The sequence below is a fragment of the Lepus europaeus genome, chromosome 13, assembly GCF_033115175.1.
Source record: "Lepus europaeus isolate LE1 chromosome 13, mLepTim1.pri, whole genome shotgun sequence".
Lineage (NCBI taxonomy): Eukaryota > Metazoa > Chordata > Mammalia > Lagomorpha > Leporidae > Lepus > Lepus europaeus.
This window is the reverse complement of record NC_084839.1, coordinates 68,541,736-68,562,388: the sequence shown is the minus strand read 5'-3', so window position 1 is coordinate 68,562,388 and position 20,653 is coordinate 68,541,736. Positions and strand designations below refer to the sequence as shown.

At 56.7% G+C, this 20,653-nt stretch overlaps 1 protein-coding gene across 3 annotated transcripts in view; it reads left to right on the top strand.

Moving 5' to 3' along the window:
* SFXN5 (sideroflexin 5) overlaps nt 1–20,653 on the top strand; it is a 121,850-nt gene that overhangs the window by 64,853 nt on the left and 36,344 nt on the right. For all 3 annotated transcript variants that reach the window (XM_062209652.1, XM_062209650.1, XM_062209651.1), the window contains 4 exons: nt 167–220; nt 1,154–1,210; nt 2,531–2,596; nt 12,735–12,825. In XM_062209652.1, the coding sequence (XP_062065636.1) occupies nt 167–220; nt 1,154–1,210; nt 2,531–2,596; nt 12,735–12,825 (268 nt within the window). The remainder of the gene's footprint in view (nt 1–166; nt 221–1,153; nt 1,211–2,530; nt 2,597–12,734; nt 12,826–20,653) is intronic.

The following is a 20,653-nucleotide window of genomic DNA, read 5'->3' as shown; positions in this document are numbered from 1 at the left end:
TGCCTGTCAAAAAAAAAAAAAAGAAGAAGAAGAAGTGGATTGCACTACGAAGCCCACCCCTCTGTGCTGGCCCAGCTTGCTCTTGTTTGTGGGTGCATAGTTTTTCTTTGCAGAAGTGTAGGTTGTTTCTCCTGCCGCCTTCAGCCTCCCTCTGTCTCTCTCACAGGTGGTCGGTCTCCTCTTGCCCAACCAGACGCTGGCATCCACTGTCTTCTGGCAGGTGAGAGTCTTGACAGAAGTGTCCAAGCAGGCGCTGGCGAAGAGCTCCCTGCCCTGGAGGCTCCTGCCCCGCCCAGGCCCAGAAACCACTGGAGACTGAGCTGGGACTTTGGCCCCACTGAGTGGGTCCCTAGTGGCCCAGCAAGTCTCGGGGGCCATGCCGTGTCACTGTAACCTTTGGAGGGAGTGCTGAGGGCTGGGCTGGGTGGCTTCCCCTGGGACACAATGGTTGGCCACCCAGTCTGCCTCGTGTTGACATCAGCCACACGCACATCTGTAGGGGAGGGTAAATTCATTCTAACCCTAAGGCAGAGAAGTACATCACAGACCTGGTCCCTGCTCCCAGGGGCAGCCGGGGTCATGGCTTGCTGAGATCCGTTGTAGATGCCTCTGTGTGTGTGTCTGTGCAAGGGGGGGGGGGGTGGTTGCTGCAAGGAAGATCTGTCTGTATCTGGGAGAAGATTCAGTCTTCCCTGAACAAAACCCCTAGGGGCATTTGCATCTGTGCTGGAGGTGATGCAGACCCTGCGCTGGAAGCCTCCTGCAAGAGGGGCAGGGCTACCAATCATTGCAGGAGCCTAAATGCCCCCCCCACACACACACTTCTGTGCAAGGATGGTGTGGCAGAGGCAGCAGAGCCACTGGGGCATCGAGTGCTGTGGTTCTGTGGCGTCGGGTGGACTGCTGGGGTGGGCACGACCACATCCCACCTGAGACTCGTGACATTGGGTGCTAAAACCAGCATGGGCCCAGGGAAGCTGAGACAGTTGGTCACCCTAACCAGTGGGCTGGATGGTACCATCTGTGAGACTGGACACAGTGTCCTGTGGCTTCCTGCAGGTGTGCGGCCTCCCAGGGCCCAGGCCTGGCTTTCAGGGGGGTGCCCACACTCGCCCTGACTTCTCTTGACTTCTCTTCTCCCCTTGCCTTTCAGTGGCTGAACCAGAGCCACAATGCCTGTGTCAACTACGCAAACCGCAACGCTACCAAGGTGAGTGCCGATGGCGGGGCTCCGGCTCCGGTGGCCCGGTCGTCCTCCCTGCGGTGCAGGCTAACACCGCCCTACTCTCCAGAGCTGGCACTGCCCTGCTCTATGCCCTCATGTGAGCAGCCAGCCCTCCAGGAGGGGCAGTAGATTCAGGCCTGTCCTTGGCTGCGCTCAGCCCCCTCTGGGGGGAGGAGCTGTATACAGGAAGTGAAGAAGGTTCTCGAAAGGGGGGTACAGTGGGTGCAGTACAGGGGTGAATTCTGCTGGCTTTACAATTCTTACACCCATGTCTTAGACTAGGAGGAAGTCTTCCACCTGGGGGCCCGAATCCCCCAAAGCTTCCTCCTAGTGTGCCTGGAAGCTGCCATAGTACCCCCTGCTCCCAGACTGCTGGCCACAAAGCTAAGCTGGGGGACTTGAGAAGACCTCCCCCTCAGCGCCCCCAGCACCCCTGGGACAAGCTCATGGCGCAGGTCACCCTTCTGTCATCCAGGAAGAGCTGCCTCACCCCTGCGTCACCGGCAATACCATCCGTCCTTCCAGTCAATGCAAAGGCAAAGAGAGGGGAAGGACCAAAGTCCCTCTGGGAGGCCGTTGGTTTGGGGAAGGGAGGGTCTCAGTATTTTCCTGGGGAAGAGGGTGGGGCCTGGGCAGTAGCACCTTGAGCTTGACCCTCTGAGGGTGCTGCCCCCATCTACCCATCCAAACCAAGTCCCCTAAGCCCCTCACACATGGGCGTCTGCTTGGCTCGTTCCAGTTACCTTCAACCAAGCATCTCCCAAATGAAAATTGTTCAGGACACATTCCCTAGCCTTTTCTTCATTTCCTGGGTTGGGCCTTGAGGTGTATTTTTCTGTAGAAGCACTGGGTAGCCCTCATCTATTGTCATGGGAGCCCAGGTGCTGCAGGGGCCAAGGCCTGTGAGCACCCCTGACCAGCCGGTCGCCACGCTGCCACTGCACCCAGGCAGAGCCCCAGGCACACCAGCTCCCTCACGACGTTCCGTCTGAAACGTCGGCACTGCCTGCCACAGCCGCCAGTGCTCCACCTGGGCCCCTGCTGTCCTTACCGAGCTTTCTAGAACAGCGTGGAAGTGAAGTGGGCCCTTTGGCGTGTCCCTGGATACTGCCGCTGTGTACTTCTGTGACAGGCTGTGAGCTGAGCGAGGCCTGGACTCCTTGGGGTCCTGAGAGACCCTTCCCCCTACACGCGACCTCCAAGCTGCTGGGCAGGGGTGCTTGTTGGCTGGGGCTGTTTGCAGGGTGGGGGTGTGTGGGAGCTTTGGGTACCCAGTAGGCCTGGAATTCTGCCTCTGTCTTCCAGCCTTCACCTGCATCCAAGTTCATCCAGGGCTACCTGGGAGCCGTCATCAGTGCCGTCTCCATTGCCGTGAGTAACCCACCCCCGCCCCAGTTCTGCTCTCAGCCTGCTCGCAGCATCACAGGCAGACCCTGGTGTGAGGGCCGGGCCAGGCAATCTGTGGGAGATGGGCATAGGGGCTGCCCAGAGTGCCGCTCTAGGTAGAGGAGAGGCTTTGATTGATAGAGTGCACAAGCAGGTGCCGGAGGGTGGCGGAGGAGGTGAGGAGACCCTGCAGGCAGCAAGGGAGCATGGATGTCTGGGAAGGGCCTGAGTTCACCCCACAGTCCTCTCAGCAGCTGGGCTTCATGCTAGGGTTGCTGCGGCTCCCTCCCCCTGGGGCCTTGGTGGAGCCGTCACGTGTTCAGTCCCTCCTGAAGGCCTGGTAGGTGCCACGTGGCAGAAGCGTTCGGCCCGTGTCAAGTCTGCACAGGATGCTGGGAGCAGAGCAGCATTCTCCAAGAGGCTTGTAGGCTGGGCAAAGGATGGCGGGTGGTCCTTGTTTGCCAGATGAGGCAGAGGGCAGTGGCACAACGAGGGTCTCGAGCCATAGCAGAGCAGGAGGTCACACTCCTGGGGCCTTGTGCACGCTTGTCCTCCCCCTGAGCCCACCCCTGCACCGACTTCTGGTACTCTCAGATGCCCTACAGGGGGGCCTGTGCCACCCAGTTCCAGGGCAGTGAAGAGTGCCTTCACTACTCTGTCATTTCACTCACGAGGCAATAAACACTTGGAATTGGGAAGAAAAAATAATTAAAAAATGTAAATCAAAAGACATTCCCATATAATGAAATAAGTCACAAATAACCATCTTTTGGTGCAACCCACTTTCCTTGTCTCTGCAATGTCACTAAATAAACAAAACTCTTGTCCACAGTGATTGTAACATCCCCTTGAGTCCTACTCTGTAGTTACTTTCACCAGTAAAGACTTGAGGTGTCCTGAAATAACCTCATTTATATCACTCCCACGTAGACCGAGTTCTCTCCGGATCGCTGTTAAGTGGGGCGTCCCATCCCGTGCCCACGATCTCTTTCCTTCCCTCATCCTCTGTGTCACTATAAGCAAGGAGCCAGGCGGTACAGGTCTGTCCCGATGCGTGCCAAGAGGCTGCCATCCCCGCCCTGGTTGTCCTGCAGCCCAGCACGAGACTTTGGGAGTCAAAAATATCAGGTGCTCCTGTTCCTGGGGAGTGGGCTGAGGCCAGGGGCTCCCCTGGGAGCCGGAAAGACATTGGTCCCCTGCTCCTTGCTCCTTTCCATAAGAGCAGCACATGGTCACCTGGCTCAGTGGCTCGGAAATCCCCGTTCCTTCCTGGAAATGTAAGGGTGTGGTGGGCAGGGGCCAGAGGGGTGGCCACAGAGGGAAGGCAGGAGCTGGGTGACCCCACTGGGGGCCAGGCCTGAATGAAAGGGGCCACTGTCCCAGGGGACTTCCTTCCCCCTGCAGGCCTGGGGCTCCGGGACCAGTGCTGAGCTTCTTTGGAGGACAGCTCTAGGCTCACTGTGTCTCCAGTCCTCACTGTCCCTCCCAAGGGACCACCAGTCATTCTGTCCTAGCCACCTCCCAGGGCCCAGCCTCGCCCAGATTTGTGTAGTGGGGTTCTGAAGCCCAGATGCAGCCCAGGACTGGGGCCTTGGGGCCCTCTGGGGTGCCCAGGGCTGGGGTCTCACCCAGCAGGGACCGGGGTGTCACTCTGGGCTGTGTCCACGCAGGTACCACTCCTTCCTCCTCCCTGCCCAGCTCCACAGCTGCTGGAGGAGGCACCCCCTTGACCATGCGCCTCTCCCCCTGCACATCCTAGAAACTTCTGTGTTCCCCATGTGCTCTGTGATGGCCCAGCCCTGTCCCTCCCCGCCTTGTCCCCAGCCGCATGGCAAGTCTGCCATGGACAGCCCGTGCCTTGCACCCCGCAGAGGGCAGCACAGGGTGCTGCTCCGACCGTGCCGATTAACAAGGTTGCTGACTGATGGCTGGCGTCGGAGGCCCCTGGCTGCTCCCGTCGGCATCTGAGCCGCCGCGGTGTCCTTCGCACAGCGAGGGGCTCACTCCGGCAGATGGAGCGGAGTTTCTGACTTGGAAAATCGGCAGCTTGCTTGCTTTTCTTTCCTGTGTGTAAAATCACAAAACCTCCGGAGAAGGAGGCTTTATTTTCTTTTCCTTTCCCTTGTTCTCCCACAACCCCAGGCCCCACAGCCTCATTAACTGATCTCCACTTCAATTAGTGACAAATCCCCTCCCAGGGCGAGCCTGTTAGGAGGAGATGACCTGCAAACAAGTGTCAGGGCCCCAGTGGTTGGCCCGGCTCTGGCATTAATTAAAACGAGTCCCTACAAGCAGGCGGCGCGGACTGGGGGGGTGGGGTGGACTGACAGACCGAGAGCAGGTCCCAGGGATGGTGGGCGAGCTGGAGTGGAGGCCGGCCTCCTCTGAGGAGCCTGGAGAGCCCTCTCCCCGCCTCTGAAGAGCCCCTGACCTTGGCCAGCAGCCCCCGAGATGAGGCATGCCCAGGTGAAGGCGGGGGCCAGGTGCGGGGTTTGCCGCCTCCCTGTGAACCTGCTATATAGATTTGGCAGTGCCTGGCTTCTTGCTTAAGAGTCAAAAAGAAATTCCGCCTTAAGTTATTTTTGAATTCTCACAGTTTGCTGTCTTTTAACAAAAGAAGCCTCTTTCGGTCCTCGCTCTGTGCTAGAGTTTGTGTCGAGTGCTTCTGTGGTCATCCCTGGCTGGGCTCCGGCTGTTCGGGGCGAGACCCTGGTCCCTTTCGGGGGTGTGTGGGGGTGGCCGGCATGTGGCAATGCTGGGGGCTGCAGAGACAGGCGTGGCCTTTACTGAGCCGAAAGGGGAAACAGCTGTACTGGGGTACTGTCCGAGTTATGATGGAGGTGCCCGAAGGTACCACGGGGCCAGGGAAGGGGCCCCCAATTCAAGCTGCCTCTAACAGAGTCCAGGAAGGCAGGGTGGGTGTTCCAGAGAGGGCACAGCACGCTCAGGAAGAGAGACAGATTCCAGAAACCATCAGCAAATGAGTGTGGCTGCCATGTGGGGCGTGAGGGTGGGAGGTGCTGCTGTTGGAAATGGAGCAGCAGCAGAGCCCAGTGCCTTGCTCTGGAGGGGAGAGGGGCAGCCAGGAACCCTCGCTGAGCACGGTGCAGGGGCCACAGGCAGAAGTGGGCTGGGGGAGGTGTCGCGGGTGGCTGGCAGCCCCAGCACGAGGGCCCCCCGCATGGGCACGAGGTCCAGATGAGGGTGCGCCTGGGGCTGGAGAGGAAGGCTGTGGGCTGGAGTCCTTCGTGGCCAGTCGGGAGCTGGCCGATGGAGCCTGGTGATGAGAGATGCTTCGTGCCCTTCCTCCAACCCTGGCCCTGCAGCTGGTGAGCTCTTCCCCAGCTCTGGGCCCTGGAGGGATGCACTGGTTTTCTGTTACCCTTTACTGTGGGATCCCTGCAACAGGCCCCCCAACCCAGAAGCCGCTTTGGCTAAAAGCTGTGTGACGATGTTCTGGTCCAGGAGTCACAGGTGCACCCTCCCCGCTACCTCCTGTGATCCCTGAGAAGAGCTCAAGGTCTGGGGTACCCCCCGCCAGAGCCAGCCTGTCCTGCGGGAGGCAGTGCTGCTGATGCAGTTTCTGCTGGAAACAGGAACCACACGTGAAGGGAGGTGGAGGGTCCCAGAGCGTCCCGAGGCTGAACCCCAATTCCCATTGCTTACAAGTGACTCCATGTCCCTTGATAGCCCGGCAGTAATAGTCACTGGCTAACATCAAGTGTGTGCAGTGTGCTACTTATTGGTGAGGTGTTCATCCCATTCTACAGATGAGGAAACCAAGGCATGGGATGGAGACAGTGGCAGAGCCACCCCAGCTTAGTCACACTCTCTTCTGCTAACACAGAGACCCTGTTCCCCTTGTGACATAAAAGGAGGGGAGAAAAGCCAGGAGGCCTTCTGGACTTCCTGCTTGTAGAGGCTGTGATCATACCTCTGTGGGAAGGCCCTGGAGACTGCAAGGAATTGCTTTTGAAATTTGTTCATTTATTTACAAAAGGCAAAGGGACAGAAAGAGACTCACAGAGAGAGAGAACTTCCATCCACTGGCGTACTCCCAAATGACCTCAACAGCCAGGGCTGGGCCAGACGGAAAGCCAGAAGCCAGGAACTCCATCCTGGTCCACCATGTGGCCATCAGGGATTCAACCGCTTGAGCCATCATCATCTGCTGCCTCTCAGGATTGCATTAGCAGGAATCTGGATCAGAAGCAGAGTAGCAGGGAATCCCACCAGGCACTCCAGCGTGGAGTGTGGATGGCCCAAGCTTGACCCATTGTGCCACGGCACCCAGCCTGGAAGGAATTTTTCAGGGAGGCCTTTTTTACCCTCTTCCTCCCTTCACGCGTGGCTCCTGTGTTTCCAGCCGAAACTGCAGCAGCAGCCCTGCCTCCTGCAGGACAGGCTGTCTCTGTGGGGGGGTACCCCAGACCCTGTGCTCTCCTCGGGGCTCACAGGTGGTAATGGGGAAGGTGCACCTGTGACTCCTGGACCAGAGCATTGTCATGTGGCTTCCGGGTTGGGGGGCCTGTTGCAGGGACCTCATAGCAGATGGTGGTGCTGACGAGTCAGACACGAAACGCAGCTCTGCTTCTATTCTGGGGAGGACAAGTTGCTGCCCCCCCCCCCCCATGGCAGGGGCTGATGGAATCGGCTTCCCTGCAGGTGGCCCACTGGTGCCTGGGGGGCATGGGTCAGGGGTCAGGAGTCAGTGTCAATCACTGCTGCTGGCAAATGAGCCACGAGGCCACAGCTGGAGCAGCTGGAGCTGACTGGCATTTCAGCCTGCACGCAGCTCTGTCCCAGCCGCCATGGCCACCTTGCTCTTGAGCCCATTGCTGGGCAGCAGCCTGGCTGGGGTGGAGGACAAGACCTCCATGGAAGGTCAACGGTCCACCTGGTTACCACGTTTCTTCTACAAAGCATGCCCTCTGCTGGGTATTTTTGGTACTTCAGAGATTCTTTGCCCTACCCCAAGCCCTTGCCCTCAGACCACACAAACCCTGACCATCTGGTTACATCATTTGCTATTATCCAAGAGTGGATCTCAGTTCTGACCCCTGCCCTCCTTTCCAGCACACCCCCTTTTCTCCACTGTTCCGTGGGGCAACCTGGACCCCCTCCTTTTGTCTGGCCCCAGTAGTATCCATAGCCGGCTGCAGACCATGCTCTGAGCACCTGCAGGCAGCTTCATGCCCTTGAACCTCTGCTGTGTCTCCCCCCTTCCTCCCTGGCTGCTTCCTATTCACTCTTTGGGGCTCAGCCAGGCATCGTCTTTCTCAGAAGACTTTGTGGCCCTTGGTGACCCCACCCTTCAGGGCCCCAACCCCTGGCGGAGTGGCTTAAGCGATCGGGGCAGGTGCATGGTCAGGGCCACCTGGGCAGAGCCAGGCTGGAACGTACCCAGTGCTGCTGTGGTGGGCAACAGGGGCCATTCAAGGCAAGTGTCCTCTAGGGTTCATGTTTTTCCTTCTTGTCTCAGAGACGGTTCCTTTGGTTTAATCTAGCAACATTCATTAAACACGCACTTGTTTCACCAGGAATTCAGTGAGGAGCAAGAGAGACACGGGTCCTGCCCGCTGTGCTCATGGTCTCCTGGGAGAGGCAGTCTTTGGGTCAGAAGCCCACAGGTCACAATCTTCTGTGCTGTTCAGTTTACTAAAACAGATACGGGTCTCATTTTGACTTGAACATTTTTAAGAGGGTAAGAAAAAGAGACTTAGCGACTGTGGCAGGTACACAAAGTCCAGGTTCTTTAAGAGATGGTCAGGGCCAGCGCCACGGCTCACTAGGCTAATCCTCCGCCTTGCGGTGCCGGCACACCAGGTTCTAGTCCCGGTTGGGGTGCCGGATTCTGTCCCGGTTGCCCTTCTTCCAGGCCAACTTTCTGCTGTGGCCAGGGAGTACAGTGGAGGATGGCCCAAGTGCTTGGGCCCTGCACCCCGTGGGAGACCAGGAGAAGCACCTGGCTCCTGCCATTGGATCAGCACGGTGCGCAGGCCGCAGTGCACTGGCCGCGGTGGCCATTGGAGGGTGAACCAATGGCAAAAGGAAGACCTTTCTCTCTCTCTCTCTCTCACTCTCATTGTCCACTCTGCCTGTCAAAAAAAAAAAAAAAAAAGAGAGAGAGAGAGAGAGATGGTCAGAGGGGAGCCCTGAGTGAAGGGGTTGGGGGGCTGGCATTTGAGCTGGAAGTGAGGAGGCCATGGTGGGGGGGGACAGGGTGAGTAGGGCTGAGTGGCTCCCTTAGGTCTGAAACCGTCTGAGCACTGTCTGTCCATCCTGAGGTCACTCTGGCTGCTGTCGAGTAGATCGGAGGGACACGGGTGGAGGTAGGGAGCTCAGTTAGGGGCAGGCAGTCTTTCAGGAAAAGGAGATGGCATGCGAAGTGGTGGGAGTGAGGGACAAGAGGCGTGGTCCACACCCAGACTCTGAACAGGGAGCTCCAGGCCTTGGGCTGGATGTGGCCAGAAGGGGCTCCTGTCTGGAAGACTTGGAGGTTTGTGGCTTCAGCAGTGGAGCTGGGAATGGGCGAGAGGATGGGGTGTGTGATGCAGAGTGACAGTCTTCATTTGGGGGGTGTGAGGCCCTCTGAGCCAGAGGCACCCCCGGAGATTGGATGTGCAGGCTGGAATGCCGGACACAGCCAGTGGGAGAGTGATACAGGGGTTCTCCAGCCCCTTTGGTCCTCTCCTCGCTGGCCTTGTGGAAATTAGGCTGCAGTGGGCCCAGAAAACCCTTGGTGCTGCAGGAGATGGCTACCAGCCATGCAGCCCACAATATTAAAAACCCACCCCAGCCACAGGCTCGGTGCTGCCCCATTAGCCATCTTGTGGGAGCCCCCAGGAAGCTGGTCCACCCTCCTCTACCCCTGGCCTCCTGCCAGCTGCTCAGACAGAAGTGGCCAGAGAAGGCCCCCGGCCTCTTTAAGGCCAAGGCTGAAGTCCCTCAGGTCCTGCGTCTCCCAGGACTTTTCCTCCTGCTGGCCACACGAGAGATGCTTAGGCAAAACCTGCACCTTGTTTGTTTTCCCCCTGCCGAAGTGGAACCCCTGTTTGGTTAATTTCTATTTTGTGGCTTATTGGGAGGCTGTTCCAGCAGACCCTGGGGGACGCTCCGCAGTGATTGTTCAATGTCTCATTATCTTCCCCCAACCTGATCATTAGCTCTGATTTTTCTGATCGCTAGCTGCTGTTCGTGATGGGTTGTGTGCCATTAATGCCAGCTGGTTCCCTTAAACAGGACCCACCATGCCAAGGAAAGCGAGCTGGCATTCCAAGCCCCCAGCCACTTGGCTTTTTCATTTTAATGGGATCCACCAAATGTTCCAGGCCAAAGGGCCCTTGAGGAACAAGAACAGACGGGCTCCCAGCCCCCGGCCTGCAGCCCACCCTGGGCTCCTTCCCCAGCTAGTGCTGTCCTAGGCACTGGGGCGGCCGGGCCTGGGCTGCAGGCTGGAGAGGACCAAGGAGAAGCGGCCACCTGCTTCCTCCATGTTTGTGCCCTCTCAGTTTTGGTGCTGGGCAGGGTGGCTGCACCTACTCCCAGGGAGCTCGCTGCTGCACACAAGTATCCATCCTAGTCTCCCAGGTGGTTGACAGGGGCCCAGGTACTTGGGTCATCATCTCCCACTTTCTCAGGCATGTTAGTGGGGAGCTAGATTGGAAACGGAGCAGCAGGACTCAAAGATACGGGATGCTAGCTTTGCAAGTGGTGGCTTAACCTGCTGCACCACAACACTGACCCCTGCTCTCTCTCTTGTTTCTTCTTTCCTACCCTGGGCTCCCATGTGAGATTGGGAAGACAAAGAGGGTCACTCTCCCTGGTCAGGGCCTGCCCCAGCTTGCGGACAGTGGATGGCTAGGGAAGGGCCAGCTCCAGGACAGGTGGGGCAAGTCTGAGTGTTTGCTCTTCCTCCTGCCCCACCCCCCCCGCCCCATCACCAGTCCATGGTCTGAGGCTCCCTGCTCACTGTGTCCTACCCCTCCCTGGTACTCCTTGCATTTTCCCAAATAAGCTTGCCGACGTTTGAACCCACCTGCTGGCTGCTGGCTGCCAGGGCAGGGCAGCTCTGGGGCCTGATCCTCCCCACAGGAGCCACCTTCCATTTTCCACTCATTTGGACCCAACTGCGAGCTGGCCTCTGTCAGCAAGGCTCTTGCCTCACAGATAGTCAGTGGCGGCACCACTTGCTTGCCCAAGATGGAAGATAACACCGTAAAGTTAAGAGGCAAACATTGCAACTAACAGGCCTGAGCCATAATTGCTGTCCTTGGGCAAAGCTACTTCTGCTCTCTGAACCTGTCTCTCACCTGCAGAGGGCAACGTGGACTATCCAAAAGCCTGGTAGTGGGACTTTCTTAAGAGATTTCAAGGAGCTGGCACTGTGGCACAGCGGGTTAAAGTCCCAGCCTTCAGCGCCAGAATCTCATATGGGTGCCAGTTCGAGTCCTGGTTGCTCCACTTCCGATCCAGCTCCATGCACCTGGGAAAGCAGCAGAGGATGGCCCAAGTGCTTGGGCCACTGAACCCACATGGGAGACCCGGAAGAAGCTTCTGACTCCTGGCTTCAGATCGGCTCAGCTCTGGCTGTTGCCACCATTTGGGGAGTGAACCAGCAGATAGAAAACCTCTTTCCCTCTCTCTGTCTCTGCCTCTCTCTGTACTGTCTTTCAAACAAATAAATCTTTTAAAAAGAGAGATTTCAAGTGCAGGTGTGCTGAACCCCTTCCTTCTTCCTCCTCCTCATTGTGTGGACCTGTCCTCTGGCCCCCTCTCTGCCCTTCTCTTGGGGATGGAGGGAGCCATTTCTGAGTCCCTCGCTGCTGAGAGCTGGAGAGGCCTGGACATGATGCATCCATCTGCATGGCAGGAGTGGCAAGGCCCCGTGTGGCTGGCAGCTCCCCAGCCTGCCCCGCTGTCCCAAGGCTGTGTGTCTAAGCTACCATGTGTCTGCTGCCTCCCAGCCCACCCTTGAGCCAGCATCAGTTTGAGACTGAAAATGGTGGCCAGGCACCCGAGAACCTGGGCTGGGATTGTCAGGCAGCTCCCAGCTCTCTGGGGCCTGGCAGGCTGACTCATCTTCCTGCAGCCTGGGCCGTTCCTTCTGTGCTGCACCCTGCCCTCAGTGCCGAGGGCCCCAGAATCCCTAGAGGTCTTCCTAAGGTACCAACAACCCAGAAGATTGAAGCCGGAGCCAGTCCTGGGGGTGCAGAGAGGCCCACTGGGCTACCAGGTGCACCAGGGCTGAGGCTGCAGGGTGAAGGAGATTGGGAGGACAGCACCAGGGCTGGACCCAAGTGAGGAGGGCCCGGGGCAGTGGGGAAAGGAATCCTGGTGGCCTGGGCTGGGGAGGGAGCTGGGGTCTGAGTGAGGCAGGGCAGTGAGTCCAGGACGGCCACTACACTCTCCATCCTGCTCTGGGCTACTCCGCTGCACCCTGCAGTTACCTATGAGCAGATGCAGGGGCCCACTGGGGGCCCCGAAAGGCTGAGTGGGACTGAGGGGTTCCTAACTTCCTCTGTTTGCAGAGTATATCCCTTCCACCAGCAGCAACCCGGCCAGCCCAGCCCTTTCCTGCACGATGTGTGTGTGTCTGAGGTTTGCTCTCTTCCCTCCTTCCCATGCGCTGGTGAACAGGATGACTGGGCAGTGGTACCTTATCTTTAAGAAAAAATTTTTTTGAGAAGCAGAGGTAGGGAGAGGGGGAGAAAAGATAGATCCCATTTACTGGTTCATTCCCCAAAGGCTGACCATGATTTAAGCTGCTCCAGGGCCCAGGGCTGAAGCTGGGAGCAGGAAACTCAAATCTGCACCTCCAAGTTGGTAGAAGGGACCCAATCACTTGAGCCATGACTGTTGTCTCGCAGGGTCTGTGTTAACAGGAAGCTGGAGTCAGGAGCTAGAGGCAAGACTTGAATCCAGGCACTGATATGGGACATGGACCTCCTAATGGTGTCTTATAACTGCTAGGCCAATCACCCACCCCAACCGGCAGGGTTGCTGTAGCCATGCTTGCCTTTGCAATATCAGGTGACACTGAGGACTAGGGCCCCTTCACTCTCTGCTCTTCCTCCCACAGCCACTGCAGCACCATGCTCTTTTTCTGTTTTTCCTCTCCAAGGTGGGCCTTAATGTCCTGGTGCAGAAAGCCAACAAGTTCACGCCAGCCACCCGCCTTCTGGTCCAGAGATTTGTGCCGTTCCCTGCTGTAGGTAAGAGCTGCACGGCGCAGACACGCGCATGTCCCAGGGAGCCGGATGCCCTTCCACACCTCTCCTAGTGCCACGGGGCCTCCTGGATGGGGGCACTGGAGCGAAATATGCATGTGTGGAAGAAAAGACGAGGGGCCCCACTGACCAGCTCTGGGCCTGACATTCTGGTTTCAGCACAGGGATTCTTAACCTGGGCTCCCCAGATCCCCAAAGGGCCCTCAGACTGACTGTATGCAGTGGGTCCTGTGACCTTGAATGGGGAAACTATTTACACTAACCTGTAATGGAAACATAACACTTCCTTCCCTGGAGAATGCAGGCAGCAAACCACAGCGGGAAGCAGCGCCTGTGACTTTGTCACCAGCAGAAGCCACAGATGTTCCCAAGTCGCATGGTAGTTGTTACAGAGATCTTAAAATGTCATCTGCATTCATCAATGAATCAATTATTTTTTAAAGATTTATACATTTCTTTGAAAAGTAGAGTGAGAGAGAGAGAGGGAGAGAGAGATGAGAGATTGAGAAAGATTGAGAATCTTCCATCCACTGGTTCACTTTCCAAGTGACTGCAACAGCCAGGACTGGGCCAAGCTGAAGTCAGGAATCTGGAATTGGGTCTCCCACATGGGTGGCAGAGGCCCGAGTACTTGGACCATCTTCTGCTACTTTCCCAGGTGCGTTAGTAGGAAGCTGACCTGGAAGTGGAGCAGCTGGAACTTGAATGGGTACTCAGCTATGGGATACTGGTGTCATAGGTGGCAGTATCATAGATCCCCTCAAAATTATTGTATTGAGGGGCCAGCGCTGTGGCACAGTAGGTTAAAGCCCTGGCTTGCAGTGCCAGCATCCCACATGGGTGCTGGTTGAAGTCCCAGCTGCTCCACTTCTAATCCAGCTCCCTGATAATGCACCTGGGGAAGCAGCAGAAGATGGCCCAAGTGCCTGCAACTGTGTAGGAGACCCAGCAGAAGCTCCTGGCTCCTGGCTTCGGATCAGCTCAGCTCTGGCCTTGTGGTTGCAGCATTTAGGGAGTGAACCAGCAGATGGGAGACCTCTCTCTTTGTTTCTACCTCTCTCTGTAATTCTGTCTTTCAAATAAGTAAAATAAATACTTTTTAAAAATTGTATGGAAAACTTTGGAAGATCTTATGTTTTAATTCATTGATTAAAAAGCACATCTATTACCATACCACAATTTTAAAAATATTTTGATGACCTCATTGAATATAATCCCCTTGTAATGCTCAGTATTTGGTTTTATGCTCTTAGAAGCATTATTATGGGAAGGTGCACAGGTTTCAACCTTGGGGCCTGGGGGCCCTTTGCACATTGCCAGGCGGTGGGGAGTATGCATCTGCGCGTGGAGGGACTTCTGCTCTTCTCCTGCCCTCTGCCAAGTCTTGGTTGGACTGAGCCTGTGTCCTGACAGCAGGTGCTCCTGGCCTGGGCCCTGGGGACGCCACAAAGCCAGGCTGGCTCTTAAGAAACCTGTGCCTTGTTGGGGAGAGGAGCAGCATGGTGGGAATTTCTTTCAGAACGAAAAGAAACAGACAACACTGAGAGCAGCACAAGACAGTGCACAGTCAGTTGTCACCAGAGAGGCACAAGGGGACTTCAGGAAGTAGAATAAGAAGATGAGCTGCCTTTGGTGCCAACAGAAAGCCTGAAATTCATACATATGCATGGTCTTCCAAAGTTCATGGAAAATGAGGAATACGAAAAAACTGTGCATGGACTTCAAAACTTTTTGCTCCCGAATAGACTTATCTTTAGTTTCATTTTTTCCAACAACCTCTGAGGTCCCTTTAGAAGCAGGTTCTGGAACCACAACAGCAGAGTCCCCCAGCTGGTGCCATAGGACAAAGACAGGGCCAGCCCAGCACAAGGCCTGAGGTCCTGTGACTTCCCAGTGCCAGGCTCAATTTGAAGTTAGGGAGTCCTACGCAGGCTCGGGGCCCTGATCTCTTCCTTCCCTCCCAGCCTTTGCTTCCCCAGCTGTCAAAGCGGGCTGGCCTGGTCCGCAGCTGCCTATAGCCCCGAGCTCTGGGTGGAGCTCAGGAAGCCCTGGTCGTGTTGATAGGCAAGTGCTCTGAGCATCTGAAAAGCTCCTGTGTGGGGTTGGGGGGGGGATCAGGGAGATCGTTACTGCACAGCCCCGCCTTCTCCATGGCCCAGAGGCTAATGAACTCCAGAACCAACCACCCGGCTGAGCCTCTGCCAACCCAGATAATTGCTATAGCAACTCCACACTTTTAATGAACTCTCAGCTATTTCTGTCGTGGACCATTAATGGAATAACTCTTTAGATGTGACTTTGTTAAGGGGACTAATTGAGCAAATGTGGCTGCCCAACTGGTGTTGGGCTAGGGGTCAGAGGCTCCCTGGGAAGGGGGCAGATCTTGGCTGCACTGGACTGGATCTGGGGCTCAGTGGAGATGTAATCTGTCTTGGGCCATGCTACAGATAAGAACTTTGCCGGGGGCCCATTCCAGCCCTTCTCTGCCGCTGTGTCTTGCTGTGTGACCTTGGGGTGGTCTTAACCTCTCTGGGACCCCTTCAGGGAGAGTCTGAGACTTTCTGGCCTGCGGGCTCAGCTTCACTGCCCTCCCCTCTCGTCTTCAGGCCCCTTGCACAGGTCCAACCACAGTTGGGCATCCTAAGATCCCATGCATCCCTAGCCAGTTGTACAGGTTGGTCACAGCGTGGTTTGCATGCCTGACAGCAGTAGCTCACCAGTATCCTGAGAGAAGCAGGCCCTTCCTGCCTCCCTCCTCAGGCCCAGCTGTCTGAGTCCTGGCTGTGTTCCTGCCTGCTGTCCTCCCTCAGCCCCAGTCTCTCTTCTCCTGCATGCAGGCGTCCATCTCTGATCCCACCATGTCTATCCCAATGCTGTCTGCAAATGGGCGGTTGCTGACTGCCCTAGTCAATGATATTGCGATGAATGGGTGTGCCCTCGCCCACAGGGGCTCAAATGCCCGGCTGGTCCCTGCACTTGACCTCCCCCAGCCCTACCCCACTGCATAGTGATGGAGCCTAGGCCCTGCCCAGTGCTCACCACTGCTTTCTGATGCAAGCTAGACTGGACACACCATTAAAAGCTACGGAGAAACTTGCTCGGGATGTGCTTTCCCTCGTAGAGGGCCCTTTGCCCCCAGTCACTGGCACGGTGGAGAGTCAGGACCACGGGGCTACGGTGCACGGGGGAAGTACCTGGATGTGAGCGGAAGTGGTGGCGTGAAGCTCTGCTGGTTGGGAGTGGAGTGTGTGTATGTGTGTTATAGCAGAAGGGGATTCTCAGGGTGACAGGGATCCTGAACAGGCTGGTGTCCCCTGTGCTCAGAGGCCACAAGCCACACCACCCTCCCGGGCAGCTGGGCACTCAAGCTGTGGGGAACAAGAAGCTCTCAGGAGTCTGTGGCTTCTTCCCACTCTCTGTGCCACGCCTCCTGGTATTCCTGCCCAGTCTGAGGCCCAGGAGCGGGGAAGGGACCGAGAAGAGGCCTGGTCCCTGCACCCAGCTCAGCTGCCCCCTCCCACTTGGGAAATGAAGCCTTTATCCCCTCTGGCTGCCACAGGACACCCCCCACCCCCAGGATTTATAGAGCCCAATGCTCCCAGGGGCTCCACAGCTCGGCTCAGGTCCCCAGCAGGCCTCTCCTCTCTGTGTTCCTTGCTGTGTGCTGGGAGAACCTGCAGGCAGAGCTGCCAAACCCATTTTATAGGACAATAAGCAAATTCAGTCTTGCTGCATCTGGCCGGAGTCCAGGCCACCCAGGTCCAGCCAGGACTTGCTTCAAGCCCACCTGGATAACCACTGGCCCCCTGTAGCTACTTCGAGTCCTGCCAGGAGCTGTCTCCAGGCTCACCTCTGGGTTTTCAGGTGGTGTCATTGTGTGCGTGTGTACAGAGGTGTGTGCAGCTGATGTGAGGGCACGCAAGCAAGCCGAAGCCCGGGGTTGCCCGGCACAGCGTGCTATGCCCCGGTCCAGAGCACCAATCATGTGGGAAATCTCAGTTTCTGTTTCTATGCGGAGATGTCAGCAAAGACGGTGAGCCCAGGCGTATGTGTGCTGGCATCAGAATCGATTGGGGACTGGTAATTAATTTGTTTAGACCTTAATTAATTCTCCAGTTCTTTCTTATTTGTGGACTGTCACGCTTAATTGTGTTCAGTAGCTCGGGCTTGGAGCAGGCCCTCCATTAACTGCCGTGTGTGGCTGCAGGGCGGAAGTTAATGGTGTGGGAAGCTGGGCAAACAGTGTAATTAAAGGTCGAGAGAGGAGGCGTGGGCAGAAGCCACCCCCTCCCCGCCAGGTCCGGCACCCCTTCCATGAGCAGACTCCACTCCAGGGAGACAGGCCCCACAAACAGCCTTCCTGTGAGGCCTTTCGGGAGGGGCGATGGGCAAATCACCAGCTGAGGGAGGGCCAGGTGTGGGTCTCAGGACACTGGCCAGAGAAAGCCACATCTGTCATCAGGAATGGTGGGCCAGGGCCTTTGGACAGGTGGAAACCCTGGTGTCACTCAGCAAGCGCAGGGTGCGTGTGCATGTGTGCACGTGTGTATGCATGTTGTGTGTGTGCGTATGTGCGTGTGTGTAGGGGAAGGGCAGGACATCCTGAAGGTCATCCCGGCTGCCTGGCTGCAGGCACGTGGAGCAGGAGACAGCAGTGAGTGTCACAGGCTCTTAAGACCCCGTTTGGGCTCCCATCTCCCATCAGGAAGACGTGAGCCTCACACCAGCCGGCCGATTCCTTCCACGGGAGTCAAACCTTGCCTGCGTGGGCCAGAAAGGCCAGCCTCAGCATCTCTTCCTATGCCGTTCCCAGCACTCTCTTATGTTAATGTCACAACATATTTCACTGTCATGGAGACGTCTCTGTGCTCTGTGCCCCGAAAGTCCCTTGCTCAGGGAGTCCTGGCAGTGTCTGGGAGACAGTCTTCTGTCACTCACACCCAGTGTCCCCAGCCCCACCGCCCATGCTCAGGCTACCTGGCTTCTCTCTTGCAGGAGGTGGCTGGGGGTCCACCCCCAGGTGCAGTGCCCAGCGCTCCAGGCCTGCTGCTCCTCCATCCCCAGTGGGAGGTGTACCCGGGGCAGCTGTGTGCACACCCTCCATGCAGGTCACTGGTGCTGCCTGTGGCAGCCACAACCCTTCAGCCTCCTCTGGAGGCCCCGGGTCCTTTCCTTCAGCCACTCTGCTCCTGCCCGTCTGTACTGACTGCAGCTGCACAGGGTCTTGTGGTCCTCCTCTGTCGTCTCTGCTGGGTTCTGGGGCCATGCACATGGCCCTGCTGGCCTGGATGCCCACTCTTCCCACTTCTCAGTCCCATCCTCTGCTTTCCTTGGCTGCCAGGTCTTTGTGACTTGACTCAAACACCACCTTCTCCAGGAAGCCCTCCTTGGTGACCAGTCAACTGTGTGTGCCTGTATCTTTCCGGGACTGCTTATTTTATTTCTAAGCCCGCACCCACATCAGTCTGTGGATGCCGCAAGACTGGGACCGGATCTCTTGGATCACGACCCAGCCCCTCCCAGCCTGGGACGGTCAGTGCTGTGTGTGTGTGTTCAGTGATCACATGAGTGCTTCGTCACAAAAGGCTGGAGATGAGGCACTTGCCATAGAACCCTACCCCGATGACTCTGGTGACTAGATGCTAGATTCTCTGGCACCCTGACATTTAGTCTGGGTTGTTTTTGTTTTTCAGGATTGTTCATTCTTGAGTGGTCTGTTTCCTTCTGTAAGTTTTCATCATCATCATTTTCCACCCTTGCAGTCTGCAGGCCTGGGGTGGATGAGCAGTGAGCTCGCCACTCTTGGACACCTGTGAACATTCCCTACCCCTTCCTGACCTTGGCTGTCCCATCTGTAAAATGGGGGTATTAGCATCTCCAAGAAGAGTTTCCATGTGCATTAGACCTACGCCTCCCGGCACAGCATGAGCACTGAGGAAATGCGAGGCCTCCTCCAGCTCCACTTTGGCCCAGCCTGGAGTGGCCAGAACCAGAGAGGACACATTTCTGCCCTCAGGGAGCTTGTTATTTGGGGACAAGGGGTGGTCAAATGTCCAAAATGGCACAAAAGGCAAACATTCCAGTCATAATGTGCTATAACGTTTAATAAGTGATGAGCTTCATTAGACATTAAGTCATCTTCCAACACCTGCTAGATTTTAGGAGCCTAATTGGAACTGAAGTCTTTAGGGAAAGGGTGTTTATTGAAAGAAAGGGAGAAGGAAGGGAAGGAGAGAGAGAAGAGAAGGGGAAACAGGACCATTAGAACTTGCTCTCAAAGTGTGGGTGCAGTGGCATGGATTTTGAGGGGCCATGGAAGGAAGTTCTTGCCAGAGCTTTCCGGAAGGCTAGGTGGGCTGGGCGAGGTGCCAGCCTCCCAGCCAGCCTCAGCACTGGTCTGTGTCCCTGGTGTGTGCCAGGCCCTGACAGGACTGGGCAGGGGGTCCAAGCTGGCGAGGGGGACATCGCTAGTGTGTCCTAGGACCGCCTTGCGTCTCATCCTCTTCCGTGGTTTTATGACTGGATGGAAGAAGGCTCAGGGCAGCCAAGCTGGCAGAGACTGAATTCAGGGGCCAGAGGACCAGGATCTAGAAAGATCTCCGTAGAGGGGGGCTGATGAACTCGCAAAAGCTTTGACTTAGGCTGGTTGTTCAAAACGTGTCACTGCACAGGTGTTAGGGTGCCCAAATCCACCCAGCCAAAATACCCAGCATGGACCGCGGCAGCTCTGGGGGTGCGTGGGCTGTGCGCTGAGAACTTGTCCACTGCGTGGGGGCTGACACCGCGCTCTCGGACTTCCGCTGCGTTACCGGAAGTATGGGCTCCGAACGAAGGCGTCCGCGTCCGGGTAGCCCTGGGCCCAGGACCTGCTGAAAACCTACCCGTCTGTTATGGGAGTGAGCTCCCTGGCTCCCAGGGTTTAGGGAAAGGTCCTGTTAGCAGACTGGCCCCAAATGCTGGGAGGGGCGCTGTCACGTGACCTGCCTAGTCTCCGCCCCGGACCTGGCATACAGTAGGTGCTAAGTAAATGCTTATAGAGTAAGTGGCCGTCCAATCCAGAGGTTCCATAATGCCTAGGATCCAGAAAGCAGGGAAACCCAGAGGCAGACAAGGTGCAAGCACAAAGGGCCGGGCGGGGCAGGGCGGGGCTTGCTGGGAGCAGCAGAGGTAGAGAAGACTTGGGGCCGGGTGTTAGTCCAGGGTTTGAGCCTTGTGTTGTGGTTAAGGAGGAGCCCACAGAGACTGGCCAGCTGGGGAGCAGCGTGGGAATTGTTTCTTTATAAGTTTTATTCTATTTGTTTGAAAGACAGAGTGACAGAGAGAATCTTTCATTCACTGGTTCACTCCCCAAATGGCTGCACAGGCTGCTGACCTAGGTGGAAACCAAGAGCCAGGAACTCTGTCAGGGTCTCGCACGGGGGTGGCAGGGGCCCAGGAACTCAGGCCATCTTCTGCTGCTTTCCCAGGCGCATTAGCATCTGGATGGCATTCAGATACGGGATGCTGTGTCACCGGCATTAACCTGCTGTGCTACAGCGATCTATAGATTCCAAACTTGGGAGTCAGCCTCCACCTAGATTTACAGGCTTTTTTTTTTTCTTTTTTAAAATTGTTTTTCTTTTTAAAGATTTATTATTTGAAATGCAGAGTTACAGAAAGAGAGAAATCTTCCATCTGCAACAGCTAGGCGGAAGCCAGGAGCCAGGAACTTCATCTGAGTCTCCCACGTAGATGGCAGAGGCCCAAGCGCCTGGGTCATCTTCATTGCCTTCCCAAGCGCACTAGCAGGGAGCTGGATCAGAAGTGGAGCTGC